The sequence below is a fragment of the Lytechinus variegatus genome, chromosome 7 (assembly GCF_018143015.1).
Source record: "Lytechinus variegatus isolate NC3 chromosome 7, Lvar_3.0, whole genome shotgun sequence".
Taxonomy (NCBI): Eukaryota; Metazoa; Echinodermata; class Echinoidea; order Temnopleuroida; family Toxopneustidae; genus Lytechinus; species Lytechinus variegatus.
This window is the reverse complement of record NC_054746.1, coordinates 26,857,655-26,872,972: the sequence shown is the minus strand read 5'-3', so window position 1 is coordinate 26,872,972 and position 15,318 is coordinate 26,857,655. Positions and strand designations below refer to the sequence as shown.

General features: G+C 36.4%; 1 protein-coding gene across 1 annotated transcript in view; it reads right to left on the bottom strand.

Moving 5' to 3' along the window:
• LOC121418881 (vam6/Vps39-like protein) overlaps positions 1 to 15,318 on the bottom strand; it is a 41,644-nt gene that overhangs the window by 13,231 nt on the left and 13,095 nt on the right. Inside the window, exons 3-8 of the mRNA XM_041613071.1 lie at positions 14,989 to 15,054; positions 9,757 to 9,864; positions 5,060 to 5,154; positions 3,382 to 3,489; positions 2,249 to 2,341; positions 91 to 277 (exon numbers count right to left, since the gene is read on the bottom strand). Of these exons, the coding sequence (XP_041469005.1) occupies positions 91 to 277; positions 2,249 to 2,341; positions 3,382 to 3,489; positions 5,060 to 5,154; positions 9,757 to 9,864; positions 14,989 to 15,054 (657 nt within the window). The remainder of the gene's footprint in view (positions 1 to 90; positions 278 to 2,248; positions 2,342 to 3,381; positions 3,490 to 5,059; positions 5,155 to 9,756; positions 9,865 to 14,988; positions 15,055 to 15,318) is intronic.

Sequence of the window (15,318 nt, the reverse complement as noted above, 5' to 3'; positions counted from 1 at the left end):
GTAAGCATGTTCTAGTTTGGTTTGGCTTTATTTTTCATTGGAATCATCATCATTCAAATTTCATTTTTTTTTAAGAGTGGGTAGTCTTACCTAATACTAATGGAATGTCTGACCAAGTAAGGGCATATTTTTTGGCTGGTTGTCCCTCTGAATCGATGATAATACTCATGTTATCCCTGCCCAGGGCAAGCATGTCCTCAGAAAGTTTGGTGACGGTAGGTTCAGCTTGAGAGGCATTGCCTGTTGTGAACAGATCCTTGGGCTGACCATTGTCAATCTGTAATATAAAGAATCACATACATGTATATTAAAGGTCAAGTCCACCTCAGAAAAATTTGATTTGAATCAATAGAGAAAAATCAGACAAGCACAATGCTGAAGATTTCATCAAAATCGGATGTAAAATAAGAAAGTTATGACATTTCAAAGTTTCGCTTATTTTTAACAAAATAGTTATATGAACGAGCCAGTTACATCCAAATGAGAGAGTCAATGATGTCACTCACTCACTATTTCTTTTGTTTTTTTATTGTTTGAATTATAAAATATTTCAATTTTTATGAATTTGATGATTAGGACCTCCTTGCCTGAAGCACAAAATGTTAGAATAATGGAAGTCCATGTGTTCAGGGAGGAATGAAACTTCATTTCACATGACAATGACGAGAAAATCAAAATATTTCATATTTCAAACAATAAAAAACAAAAGAAATAGTGAGTGAGTGACATCATCGACTCTCTCATTTGGATGTAACTGGCTCGTTCATATAACTGTTTTGTTAAAAATAAGCGAAACTTTAAAATGTCATAACTTTCTTATTTTACATCCGATTTTGATGAAATTTTTAGTGTTATGCTTGTTGAATTTTTATCTTTTTATTCAAATCAAGTTTTTGTTGGGGTGGACTTGTCCTTTAACCCATTGCCTACTGGAAAAAGCCTATGGAAATTTCTGAATTCAGTATGACAAAATTTCCGACTGGCATTTTTCCGAGTTTGATACTGTAGGGACTTCTTTCAAAGCAATATTGATAAATCAGATTGAATACCGTAGTAAATAAAATAATGAACCTGCTCAGTTCAAACAGTTGGAAGTTTGGAAAGATGCCAATTTCACAATAATAATTTTCATGCTTCTTTGAATGATTTAATACATGTAGAAGATTTCTTTCTGGTGATGAAGTTCAGTCTCTAGAATTGTGACTATAAGTCTGGAGACTATACTTCATCACCAGAAATTTCTTATTACTTCATATAATTTATTCGATTTACTTTTCCACCAAATCACTGGTAAGACAAGAAGCTAAAGAAGTATGTTATGAGTTATTCATGGTAGAATATATCATCTGTACTCTATTTTTGTTTTTTTTTAGTTTCAACACAGTGATTCCATGACTCTGAGAATGGGCATATCTGATCAAGCTGCATAACCCCAATTTTCCCCCCACTTACCAGTGATTGACAACAAACTTTAGTGAATAGAAATTGCACACAAGGAGAAAGAAGTACAAGTATTATTTAACTTACATGTATAATCAAAGTATCTATCAATAATGGTTCCATAACATTTGCTCTGGCGACAATTACTCCGATGGAAAATCTACATGTTAAGCCAAACATGAAATCTAACCTCCAAAACTAAATAAACCCTAATCCTCATCTTAACATCATCCTGAACCAAAAACTTTTTTACAATCGTAACTCTAACCATATGCCCTCTGAGATATCAAGACCAGGCGTTGTGGCGTGCGCCTGTAATCCAAGCTGTGGGGAAGTTACAAATTGATGCAGAGGTTCGAGCCCTGGTCACGTCTTTCGGATGGTGACGTTAAAGGTCGGTCCCAGACGTAAATAATCATATCTGATTGATACACGTCTGACAAAACTCAAATACACACCAGAGCAAATGTCACAGAAGCAAATGTTTTGCCACCATCAATAATATTTTGATAAATGTTGATAGGGTGATTGCTTTTATTTAAGAATGTGGTTTTTATTATCACATGGGTATGGATATTAATGTACGATTACTTTAGATACAGAATGATAAAACATAAAAGATTTTCCTGAATACCTATTTTGTAAATACTTACCATATTTCCTGTTTTTTTTTTGCATATTTCCTGTTCATTTCCCTCTGAAAGCTTATTACATATTCAATGGAAACTTTGATATACTACATTCTACTTCATCAAATTCACAAGACCCTAAAATTTTTTTACAATATTAAAAGAAGAAAACTGCTTACATTGATGAGAAAGTAGTCTCTTTTGAAGCCAACACAGAGGGAGTTTTCACACCATGACATAGCTTTTGGAACATCAGGAACTCCTAGATCAGGCTGAAATCATTTTCAAACAGGAAATGATCATGAAACAACATACAAAATATAAATTTCATTGGTAGTTTAATACAATTTCAGAATGAGTTGAAGTACTTATACCAACGAAATGTACTTGTCAATGATTCTGGAAGAAAATAAGCACGTTATTATTTTATTATTCCGGTCTATTTCCAAGATTTTACAAATCCATACATATGCAATGTATGCCCACCTGTGCTTTCCCACATTCAATATTACAAGCTCCATTTTACAAAGAGATATGATTGATCCAATCAATCACAACTGTATGGAAATCCATCCATACCATAATTTCTTCTACAGGAAATTGACACATTATCCTTTTTAATAGTAAATCAAAGAAAATCACACTGAATCTTCAAGAGAATGATGAATGCAAGACATCATATCTAGAAAATATTTTGAAGAAAATTTGCATTATAGATGTTGACGTCACTGGCCGTCCATAGTTGTCACTGATCAGATCAATCGCAACTCTTTGTAAGACAGGGCCCTGGATTGCGCTACTAATAATCATTTCACATTTCTTTGCTTATTTCTCTACATTCTCCAAGGTATTTTAATAGATGAATCTTCATTATTTTCTAGGATATTGCTCATAACTATCTCTAATGACAAAAAATCCACCTTGTTATAAAGACTTAAATTATAAAGACTCTCAAAATTATTGCCAACTGTGAACTTCTCCAGAGTGGCTTTAAAATATTTGAACTTTGAAGTATGATACAAGTAACCACTGGTTATTCTCATAAATAATAAAACACACAACTATATTCAGCTTCCACTTTGTGCACCAATAAAAGATGATTCATGTTGTGAGTAATCTATATTGAACAGTTATAATTTTAAAATTAATCTCAAATCTATGAATTTAGTGAACATGATGTCTTTCTTTCAATGAACATCTCTGAAATTTCAAAGAGTATTGAAAAGAGAAATCAAATCTGTTGAAATACTTCTATGCAAGAGGAGAGAAGAACATTGTCATTTGACTGAAATAATGGAACATAACCCCTTACCTTGAGTTCTTCAAATGTTCTATTTTTCCAGATGAATAGTTGAAGTTTTCTTTTGACAGCTACACATAGCTTCAGAGTAAACTGGACACCTCCTCCACTATTCACTTTCTGTTGATAAAAAATGACAAAATAATAATACCCATTCTGCCGAGTTCTCAGGTATTAATTGTCATTATTACGGAGATGCCAACTTTTGGAAATCAGAATTAGGGAGGATTTGCAACCGCCACCAAATTATGTGCGCGTAGCGCACATCTCGAGCGCATAGCGCTCGACCCTTGCGGCCGGGGTTTCTAGATGCTCTCTGGTGCAATCTGACCCTTATTTTGGGGCATTTCACATGTTTTGAAATAAACATTGTTCTCACTTTTTTAACATTAAAAATATCATATGCATTTTCACATTGTAAATAAAAAATGAGGGGACAAAAGAAGTACCTGTTCAACAACAATATTCACTATCGGCTATAGGCAGGTTATGTTCCACTATAAATCCAGTAAAGAAAAGCTCAGCGCTGGTCCCTTGCTTGGTGAAATAAAGACAACAGGGTACTAGTGGAGCTCGAAGATCTTGTCATCGCAATGTCCGTAGGCCTATGCCGTTTGCTCCCGAACAAAAGTGCTTCCGAATTTATCATCACGACCTCCCTGCTAAACTGAAATGTCCACGCTGCAAATTGCGCAAAATGCATGGTAAATTCCTCTTTCCGACTTCCGAACACACATGTACTGGAGAATGTATTCAGTCTTATACCTCTGAGACCATTTCTTGGTCTTCTTTTGTTGATTTTCCGCCATTTCGTGTCAATATCAACCCATCAATACGCCGAAATCACACACCGATATTCCACCGCACGACTCGACAAATCCAGTGGCCGCGAGCGCACACGCCTCGCGAAGCTAGCCGGGCCTACCGGCCTGGTGCACAGTGGATTCCCATCTGGCACATCACATGCACCAGCTTTTCGCTGCTCCTTATTTGTCTACTTTTCACACAGAATTTAGTAGCAGCGAATGTAATGGAGTTACTACATGCTAAAGTTAGCAGACGTTACATGTCCTTCCAATCCAATTTGATCAATGCAAAAAAATCGTAATTTTGGGAGGATAAGGATGGTAATCGTAAGGGCGGGAGTTGGGATGAATTTTCGGGAGCCTCCCGATGAAATCGGGAGGGTTGGCATCTCTGTTATTACCCTGGCTACAGCCAGTACGTGAACGGACCACATCCTGTGATAGCAGTACAAAGTACCGGTTACTTACATTCACTTTACATTTACACGTATATCTGTGCATTATCATTTTGTTTACCATAATTGAAATCTTGAATGAATGAAATATAATATAGTTATGATGCTGACTCAAAATTAAACTTGCAACAGAGCTCTGAGACTATTTAGAAAATAAAAAATTCTAACTATAGCAGAATGATATTTGCTTTCACTGCATAATTGCTTGTTATCCCCAAAAAGGATCCCTTAAAATGATAGAAATAGCCCCCCAAATTCCGCAATTACCCCAGTGTGGAAAAAAGATAGCCCCTGAAAAATTATTTCCTACACTGTATCAATGTCAAACCTTGATTGATATTCTGTAATATAAAGACAGCCAATTGATCAGTCATAAGATTAACATATTCTCTGAATTCTGTTTTCTAATGACTACATCATTAATCTTACCTGCATGTATGTAGAGAATAGGGTAGCTCCCTTGGTTTTGGCAATGCTTGTGATTGATGTGAAATGATTCAGCTCATGCACGTTAATAACAGCATCTATAGAGACATAATGATATCCATATCAAATTCATAATGCTTGTATGTTCTATTCCTTTCAAGATGTTCAAGCTACATGTACATGTATAGTCCAGTAAATGGTTTCTATATCAATGGTAATTATGCTAACATTTTTGGCAAAATCACAACTACATAAATAGCCCTCGGTAATAACATATTTTTCAAAGAATAGATGTAAGTAAAATGACAACCAAAATTGTCAATGAACTATTACACTTCAGTGTCAACATGACAAAAGTAAGAATAGTCAGAGTGTGATTTGAATAGGAAGAATTTGAAAATAATATGTGTGGATATCTGTCGTAGGCAACAATCACTGATAAACTCACTTTATAGGAAGTATGATTGCTAGAATTTCACAGAGATACAGCTTTCTGCAGGAAACAATGATATTGTGAAGGGGGGGGGGAGTATTATCCCAGGTGATAGCAAAACAAGACCTTGGAGAACTTTCATCAATGGCGTTAAATTTACCAAGTAAAAACACAGCGTATCAAAACTACAACCAGTTGAAAAAAAGTCATGTGAGAGACCACTGGGATTATCCACTTGAACTGGAGAATTGAATGACTCATACCACTCATCAGAGTAGTATTCTGTCAGTATTAATGTCAAAATCTACATGTATACAGACAGCCCCGAGTCTGTTGCTTAAATTATCTAGAATAACACTAGTATTGGTACATTCACATCACATAATCATTTTATTTGACTATGGAGAGACAGAGAGTTTGTGAAGTTTCTACATTCGGAGATTACATTTAAAAGTTAATTTTGACCGAAACACAAATATCAATCATGACTTGTGTAATAATGTGTTTATATTATAACCTATATCATATACATGTAGCTCATGTGGAATATTGTATGGTTTTCAGGTTACCATGACTGGCAACACATTGGGGTTCCCAACAAATAACTTTATTTTACAATGAATAAAAAGGCAGAGCAGATTAACACAATGAGCATTTTAAAATGACACTTTTCATAGATATGGTAAATTGCTATTGAAAGGTATCATCATAGGCGGATCCAGCTTTTGGCGAAAGGGGGGGCGCACTGCCGAGCGGCGCACATATTTTTGCACTTCACCGGCGCCATAAAAGAAAATGTTGAAAAAGAAAAAGGGGTAATGCCTGACCCTGTCAAAACACGCACACACACACACATGCATATATATATATATATATATATATATATATATATGACTCATGAGATAGAGACACATATTTCACCGACAAATAAATGCGAGCACGAAGCGCGAGCTGAAATTTTTAAAGTATACTGACCTGAAAACAGGAAAAAGGTGCCTGTTTAGGACTGTTTGTAGTAACTCATGAGGAGGATACATATCTCACTACACAGATAATGCGAGTGCCGAGGGCGAGCTGAAATTTACTTATATTCTGACCAGAAAGCTTGATATTCTAAGCATTCTTGGTACCAATGATTAAGATGGGTAACTAAAAAAAATGCGAGCGCGAAGCGCGAGCGCGAAGCGCGAGCTTAAAATTTTGATATTTCGATCTGAAAACATTACAGTTTAATGTACGTTTTAATAAAGAACAAGATTATATCCAACAAAAGATTATTGCAAATCGAAGCGGGAGTTCTTTTGAGGTTCAGAACTAAAAACGGGACATTCTATTCACCTATTTAATCATGAAAAGTATGGGGTTTTGCTACAGAAATGATGCGAGCGCGAAGCGCGAGCTGAAAATTTTTATGTTCCAATCTGAAAAGCGGATAATTTGAGCACGATTTTTGATAAAGAACGAGTTGTGTAGCTCAATCTCGTTTGCTGATTTCTGTGTAACATTACCATCTTATTGTTTTTGCACATGCGGAATTATTGGGGAGGGCAAAACGATCATTCTTGACCGCGGCGCCGATCTAGATTTGGTTAGCAATAGGCCCTTCTTCATTATTCTACCGGCGCTTATTTATTGAAATCAGGGGACGCTGATCATTCTTGACCGACGCCGATTTAAATTTAGGTGGCGCCGGTTAAGACAAAGGCAGCGCCGATTTGGCTTGACCAGCGCCGATTTAAACAAGTAGTACTGATTATTTTTACCGACGTTACGTAAGATTCAGGCAGCGGCAATCCATAATCGACTGGCGCCGATCTAGAACCAGGAGGCGCCGATTATTTTTGACTGGCGCCGATTTTTTAACCAGGTGGTGCTGATTATTCTTGACCAGCCATGATTTAGATATAGGTGACGCTGATTATCCTTGATCGGCGCCGGTTAAACTCAGGCAGCGCCAATTTTTCTTTACCGGCGCCGATTTATAACCAGATGACGCCGATTGTTCTTGTCCAGCGTCGATTTAGATTTAGGTGGCGCTAATTATCCTTGATCGGCGCCGGTTAAGACTCTGGCAGTGCCGATTTTTCTTGACTGGCGCCGATTTATAACTAAATAGCGCCGAATATTCTTGTCCGGCGCCGATTTAGATTAAGGTGGCGCTGATTATTCTTGATTGGCGCCAGTTATATGCAGGCAGCGCACTGCTACCGGCGAAGTTGTTGGGAAAAGGGTAGTTAAAAGAAAAAATAAGGAAGATGATATGATTACGCTTTGCTGGGGATAGTCTTTCCTTTACTGTTGCTAATGTTATATCAGTGTATATTTTTTTTTAAGCAGCGCCTTTTCCCTTTCTTTCCTTTATTTTTAATTTTTCAAGCGGCGCCTTTTCTTTCTTTTACTTTTTTTTATTTTTTTATTTTGAGCGGCGCCAAAGGCGCCGCTCAAATATTAGGGGGGGCGCGCGCACCCTGCGCACCCCCCCTGGATCCGCCGATGATCATGATGAGATTATTTGATAAAATGTGGCTTTAATCAGGACAGCTTGCCTCCCTAATCAAATGTTTTGATTGAATTCACCTGAATACGACCCAACACACCAAAGTTATATGAATCATAACATAGACCTATACTTTCAAGAAGCCTGTGACAAGGGACCAGTTACACAAACTTTCTGGATTGATCATTGGACTGATATACATGATTGGATGATCCATTGATCATTATGTGTGATCGATCATTAATTGAACTACATGTATGTATAAGCTTAATATTACATGTTCCAGGTTGTGTCAAACAAGCTCTGCAAAGGGTTCAACAATTTGGCTTGTAATTTACAACCAAGGAATCTCCAAATTGTAGATACAGTATTAGTCATGCTACTTAAAAAAAATCTTACTATAACTTGTACATGTATGTTTCACACACAGACACAGTTTATTACTAAACTATGAATAAAGATGAATCATCAAAGCTCAGCTAGAATGTAAAAAAAAATGCCAGTAAAGTGAGAGGTTAGTTAAAGGTTAGTTTACAAACCTTGTGATAAGTGTTCATAAGTGTATCTTGCCTTCATGTTTTTAGCAACACTATACCCCATGCAAAATAAACAGTTTATCATCAACATTTTCAGGGAAAAAATCAATAAAAAGACATTTTTTAAACTTAAAGTTTTCATACTTAAACTAGACTACATATAGGCTGAGAGCGTACAATTTCACAACAATTCAATCTCTGATGGTCTCACTTACATGTATATCCCTAGATATTGTACTATAAACAATGTTTTGATAAAATCAAAATCACATACCTTATTAAAGACCTCAAAAATAAAATATAATACTGTAAGTGACTTGTAATGTGCAGAATCCACTCTCTAAAGTCCTCTAGATGCATAAAGAGCTATTGACATGAATTAACGGTTTCATTTAGATTTTCAATAAAGCCAAAATGAATTAACGACGTTCCATAGTTCAAATGAAATCCATGTCATTTTCATCACATTTTGCAGCTTCTTTTGCACCTGAATATGTCGAATCCCCATACGCAAAAAATAACTAGAGTTCATGTGATCAATTTTTTGCTATTGAGCTTTGAAGTTCACCCAATTTGGTTGATTCACAATATGGCGCGCCATCTATCGGTTGCAGCGAACAGGCCAAATTTCTAACTTTGGGGTCTACTCCATGCTCAGGCAGCGCACTGTGCTAGTGCTTCAAAAATGAAAAACATACGGCAAAAATTCACCAAAAACGGTCTAAATTTTGCAGAGAAATATGCGGGTAAATTTCTCTCCTAAACCCCAGTAAACGGCATATGCGGTTGAGCCACATCGGCCAGTGTTGAATAAAGGCATGCATGCATTCACTTTAGTACTGGCACGAGAGCACCAACGAGATCACTACATTGAACCTGGGGTTAAACGAGTCAATCGCTGAGTCAAAATTCATGTAAGTTTCAAATCAAATTTTACATTTTAGATACGAATTGTCTACTGAAGATGTAGAGTTCATTTATATTGCTATTCATTTTCCCTTTAAGGCTAGCAGCACCATTTCTTTCAAATGATTTAAAAGATGACAAAAACATAATCTAAAAAAGTAAAACTTTCTATAACAATTCTGACAATACAATAAATGCTGCTACCCTTTTTTTATGAAAACAGTGACAACACACATGTATATAAATATAGGCCTAACTATTGATTTTGTATGTGTTGTCATCAACACAGTGAATGGATTGAGCAAATTTATTAATGTGATTTTCTTACCTGAAAGACTAATGACAATCTGCATCTCCGGAATGCATTCTAGTTGTTGAATTGGCTTCTTAGAAAATGACTTGAAAGACTTGAGGAGATCCACTTTAAATGTACCCACTGACAAACAATTAGAAATTATAATAAAAAGAAAAAACATGTGTAAAAGCTATGAGAGAAAAACTGTTGAAATAGATTCAGCTACAACGTTCAGTTTAAAGTCCATTGTCAGAAAATCATCTGTCAGCTTTACTTACATGTACATGTACAACCTGCGTATTACTACACATGATACATGTACATAGTATGTTGCAAAAGATCACCATCATTGGGCAAAAAAAAATAATAAAATGGGGGGGGGGGGGCAAATTGCCTCCAAATTGCTGAATAGTCCTTAGCCAAAATTATTTGGTCCAGGACAAAGTGTAATTTTTCATGAAGAGAAGTACGACAAAGACCAACCCCCTTATTCAGAAAATAGACTTTCCTCACCCTGACTACATGCCATACATAGAAGCATGGACCTATTACCAAACGGATTGCCAAAACGGAAAGTCCCTACATTACCTAAAATGCAATGCGCAATTCATATTTGGTTTTTCAGTGCATGATTTTAGACTGTCTATAATGTGCGATTGTCGTCTGACCATCAAAAAAAATCCCACTAAATTTCATCAATCCTGTGGAATTTTACGCCCAAATGAAAGTCAACTTCTGACCGAAGGTAAGCGCTACTATCGACATCGATATTGTCCAAAATAGATGCATTTAAAAAAAAATTTCGCACATTTCTCTGTCAAATTTCAACTGCATCTTTGCCGTAAATATACTGATCTGCAAGGTGATGTCAATGCATTCTATGTGCGGTTATTTGCGATGTACGTAAAAAATATGTTTATGCACGCCTGTTTTCTTGTTTCTGCAATCATTTTCATAGCGCTAACGTTCGCTGCTGTGCATTGCTTTTGATAATGTGAACAAACAACATCACAATGGGTAGGAGCAGCGCACAATTGATTTCTGCTGTCCATCAGTGATAGCGTGTTTTACGACCGGCTTGATGGGCGTCAGCTGCCAGCGCTATGTTTATCAAAGGATTAGTTGTGACGGTCTTTGGCCCAAAGGAGGCGATTCGTTGAATGTCCATCCGTAATAGGTCCATGATAGAAGGTAACTGATCATAATTTTGAGACAAGAGCCTTTTTTGCTTCAGAAAAAGAATAATTTATTTACAAATTTCTTCAGAACATATCAGTTGTGAGACAAGGGCCTGTGTCACAAAGCTTTAATAGCAATCATCACAGAACATTTTTTTACAATCGATTGCATTTACAATGTGCAATCAATCATAAAAATCATGTGTATGATTGATCGCTAATCGTTATGTTACAGGACCCCGATTAGCCCTTATCTTCAAATATGTGACTAACCTTGCAACAAATTCATATACCATGTAGTTTATATCCATATTTTTACCCCCCAAAATCAAAATCGGGTAGATGAGGTTCATGGTTTAAAACTCTCACCAATTTTTCAGTTTATTGCCAAAATTGGATTGCAGCAAATTGTAGTGTTAAGGCAGGCTTCATTGCAAACAATAATAGTGAACAATGTCTACAATTAAGCCTGCCTCACGCACTTAGAAACTTGTGTTTCGAAATATAATGTACATGTAACGCCACTTCTACTGTAGGCCTACAGTATGCTTTATCACATCGTCTATTTATGATGGATAATGCCGCATTACTTACAAATGTTAAATATCATTAAAATCATATCTGTTTCATAAAGTGAATTATGCGGAAGCACCTGCACAATTTATAAGCTATCATAGCTTCCCAGACACAGGTATCCAATAATTAAATGGGGGGGGGGGGGGGCAAATTGCCTCCAAATTGCTGAATAGTCCTTAGCCAAAATTATTTGGTCCAGGACAAAGTGTAATTTTTCATGAAGAGAAGTACGACAAAGACCAACCCCCTTATTCAGAAAATAGACTTTCCTCACCCTGACTACATGCCATACATAGAAGCATGGACCTATTACCAAACGGATTGCCAAAACGGAAAGTCCCTACATTACCTAAAATGCAATGCGCAATTCATATTTGGTTTTTCAGTGCATGATTTTAGACTGTCTATAATGTGCGATTGTCGTCTGACCATCAAAAAAAATCCCACTAAATTTCATCAATCCTGTGGAATTTTACGCCCAAATGAAAGTCAACTTCTGACCGAAGGTAAGCGCTACTATCGACATCGATATTGTCCAAAATAGATGCATTTAAAAAAAAATTTCGCACATTTCTCTGTCAAATTTCAACTGCATCTTTGCCGTAAATATACTGATCTGCAAGGTGATGTCAATGCATTCTATGTGCGGTTATTTGCGATGTACGTAAAAAATATGTTTATGCACGCCTGTTTTCTTGTTTCTGCAATCATTTTCATAGCGCTAACGTTCGCTGCTGTGCATTGCTTTTGATAATGTGAACAAACAACATCACAATGGGTAGGAGCAGCGCACAATTGATTTCTGCTGTCCATCAGTGATAGCGTGTTTTACGACCGGCTTGATGGGCGTCAGCTGCCAGCGCTATGTTTATCAAAGGATTAGTTGTGACGGTCTTTGGCCCAAAGGAGGCGATTCGTTGAATGTCCATCCGTAATAGGTCCATGATAGAAGGTAACTGATCATAATTTTGAGACAAGAGCCTTTTTTGCTTCAGAAAAAGAATAATTTATTTACAAATTTCTTCAGAACATATCAGTTGTGAGACAAGGGCCTGTGTCACAAAGCTTTAATAGCAATCATCACAGAACATTTTTTTACAATCGATTGCATTTACAATGTGCAATCAATCATAAAAATCATGTGTATGATTGATCGCTAATCGTTATGTTACAGGACCCCGATTAGCCCTTATCTTCAAATATGTGACTAACCTTGCAACAAATTCATATACCATGTAGTTTATATCCATATTTTTACCCCCCAAAATCAAAATCGGGTAGATGAGGTTCATGGTTTAAAACTCTCACCAATTTTTCAGTTTATTGCCAAAATTGGATTGCAGCAAATTGTAGTGTTAAGGCAGGCTTCATTGCAAACAATAATAGTGAACAATGTCTACAATTAAGCCTGCCTCACGCACTTAGAAACTTGTGTTTCGAAATATAATGTACATGTAACGCCACTTCTACTGTAGGCCTACAGTATGCTTTATCACATCGTCTATTTATGATGGATAATGCCGCATTACTTACAAATGTTAAATATCATTAAAATCATATCTGTTTCATAAAGTGAATTATGCGGAAGCACCTGCACAATTTATAAGCTATCATAGCTTCCCAGACACAGGTATCCAATAATTACCATATTTCCACGCTGCATCGGCTAGCAGTTCAGAACAGCGAGCCGATGCAGAATCTAATTTTTTTTGTTGCGTGTAAACACAATTAACTCGCATTGGCTCTCGGTGCAGAATCAGCAATTTTGCACCACCAAAGTAGTACAGGTAGGTTCAGAACAGCGGGTCGATGCAGAATCTGCTTTTTTTCTACATGTAAACAGAAAGCCAATTCTGCATAAGCAATGGCGCGCATTTCACTTACATGTACTTTACCATTATGACGTACTTGTATGAGCGCATGGATCCAGCGTTGTCTTTATCATGACGTATATTGTTGGTACACGGATCATTTCAAGTTTTTGCGTACGCGAAAGCTCGCTGTCATGCTGTCAAAGCTCGCACTGCGAGCTGTGAAGCGTGTAACGCGGTGCAAGATAAACCAAAAGCGATTCTGCATCGGCTTTTAGTTCTGAACCGAAAGCTAATACATGTGTAAACACAGTGAATATCACCTTAAAGACTGCCTGCACATGTCCCTTACTTTTTTCGAAACTAGGCCTAGTGTGAACACATACACATGTACCTACATGTAGTCAGCTGGGTAGCTGCACAGCTGACACCTAAATCCTGAATCAGTCACATGAATATGACTTACATCGAACACTGGGGAGATTACTTTCACTGCCTACGAAGTGTCATACTCTGAACAACACACAACGTGAGGACTATATCATGTACATGTCTGCTCTAGACCATAAATACTCTTGATACAAACAAGTGCAATATAATTTGTGATAGCACACACATACGGAACATAATTTCTACAAGTATTTCAATTGGGATAAACTTACAGTACAACCATGTGACTTTCAGTACATTAACCTATGTTTAAACTTGTCAAATTTTGAAAAAAACATTACTATAGATAGATGACCCATAAAATTATTTTGAATGACCTAACAAAAGTATAAAATTATGCAAATGATGCAAGTAATGATTTGATTTAGCAATCAAAAGAATGAAAGGAAAAGATGTACATGTATAACAAATTAATTAAACAAATTAAAAATAAAACATATTAAACATCTTATCAAGGTATTGCCCTGCATAAGATGTACCCTAGCTGTAACAAAGTGTATTTCTGGTGATTTTAAGGCCTGGTCACACCGCCCGAGCGTTGTTGGAGCAGTCGTGGAGCGGAGAGAAAAAATCATCACTGCTCGCTACCGTTCACCATTTTTGATTTCGATTGTTTTTTTTTCTGTTTTCGATTTTTTACCCGCAATTTTGTGAGCGAAATTTGACCCTCTCTCCCTACCGCTCCAATGATGCTCGGGCGGTGTGATCAGGCCTTTAGTTTTTGTTAGTTATTTCCAAGCCACGAAAAAAACCACAAAACCAGTTTGAATAAATAATTCAGCTACATTCAAGAGGAAATATTGAGGTCATTAAAAAGGAAAAGGAGTTAAATACTGAATAAGACCAATGTCTTATCTTAATAAAAACAACCACCACATTTCTGATTTCTTTTTTTTTAATGGCCGTCACACACCTTGCGGTTGGTCTGGAACCCAACTTTGGAATAAACAAAGTAAAGCTTGATCCGAATATTAACACACGGAACATCTTGCTGTTTAAAATATGCTACCATCCCTAATATTAGAAATACGTCATAGCAAAGTTTATACGACTGGCTAATATTTTGAACCAATTCGGCCTTTACTCCAAAATACAGGCCTACAATCATCCAAAATTATATTGCAGTTATGTACCTTAAATAAAAATATACCTTTTATTCACTTTTTCAGAAAAAAGGCAAAATGCAATTGTTCCAAAATGTATTGATAATATACAATATTATTCACAAAGTCTAATGATGGACTACTTACGTTGTCCTCCCGTGATGCTGTATACCAGCAGGTGTCCTGGTTTTGTTCCCACAAGCAATTGATCTCCTGCAAATGAAAGATAATCATAAATCAAAACCAAATGCTGATAATTTTACTGCTACATGTAAATCTTGATATCTGAAAGTTGTAATTTTTTTTCAGCTGATTTTCAAATCATGTTGAAATATTCAATGCACACTGGATTGCAAGTACATGTAAATAACTTTAATATTAATTACTACAAGGTCAAAGGAATACCTCTTTATTTGGCTCACTGGGTGAAAATGTTTTAGTCCGTTTTTTTTAAGGCAACGGCTGCCACATTTTTCT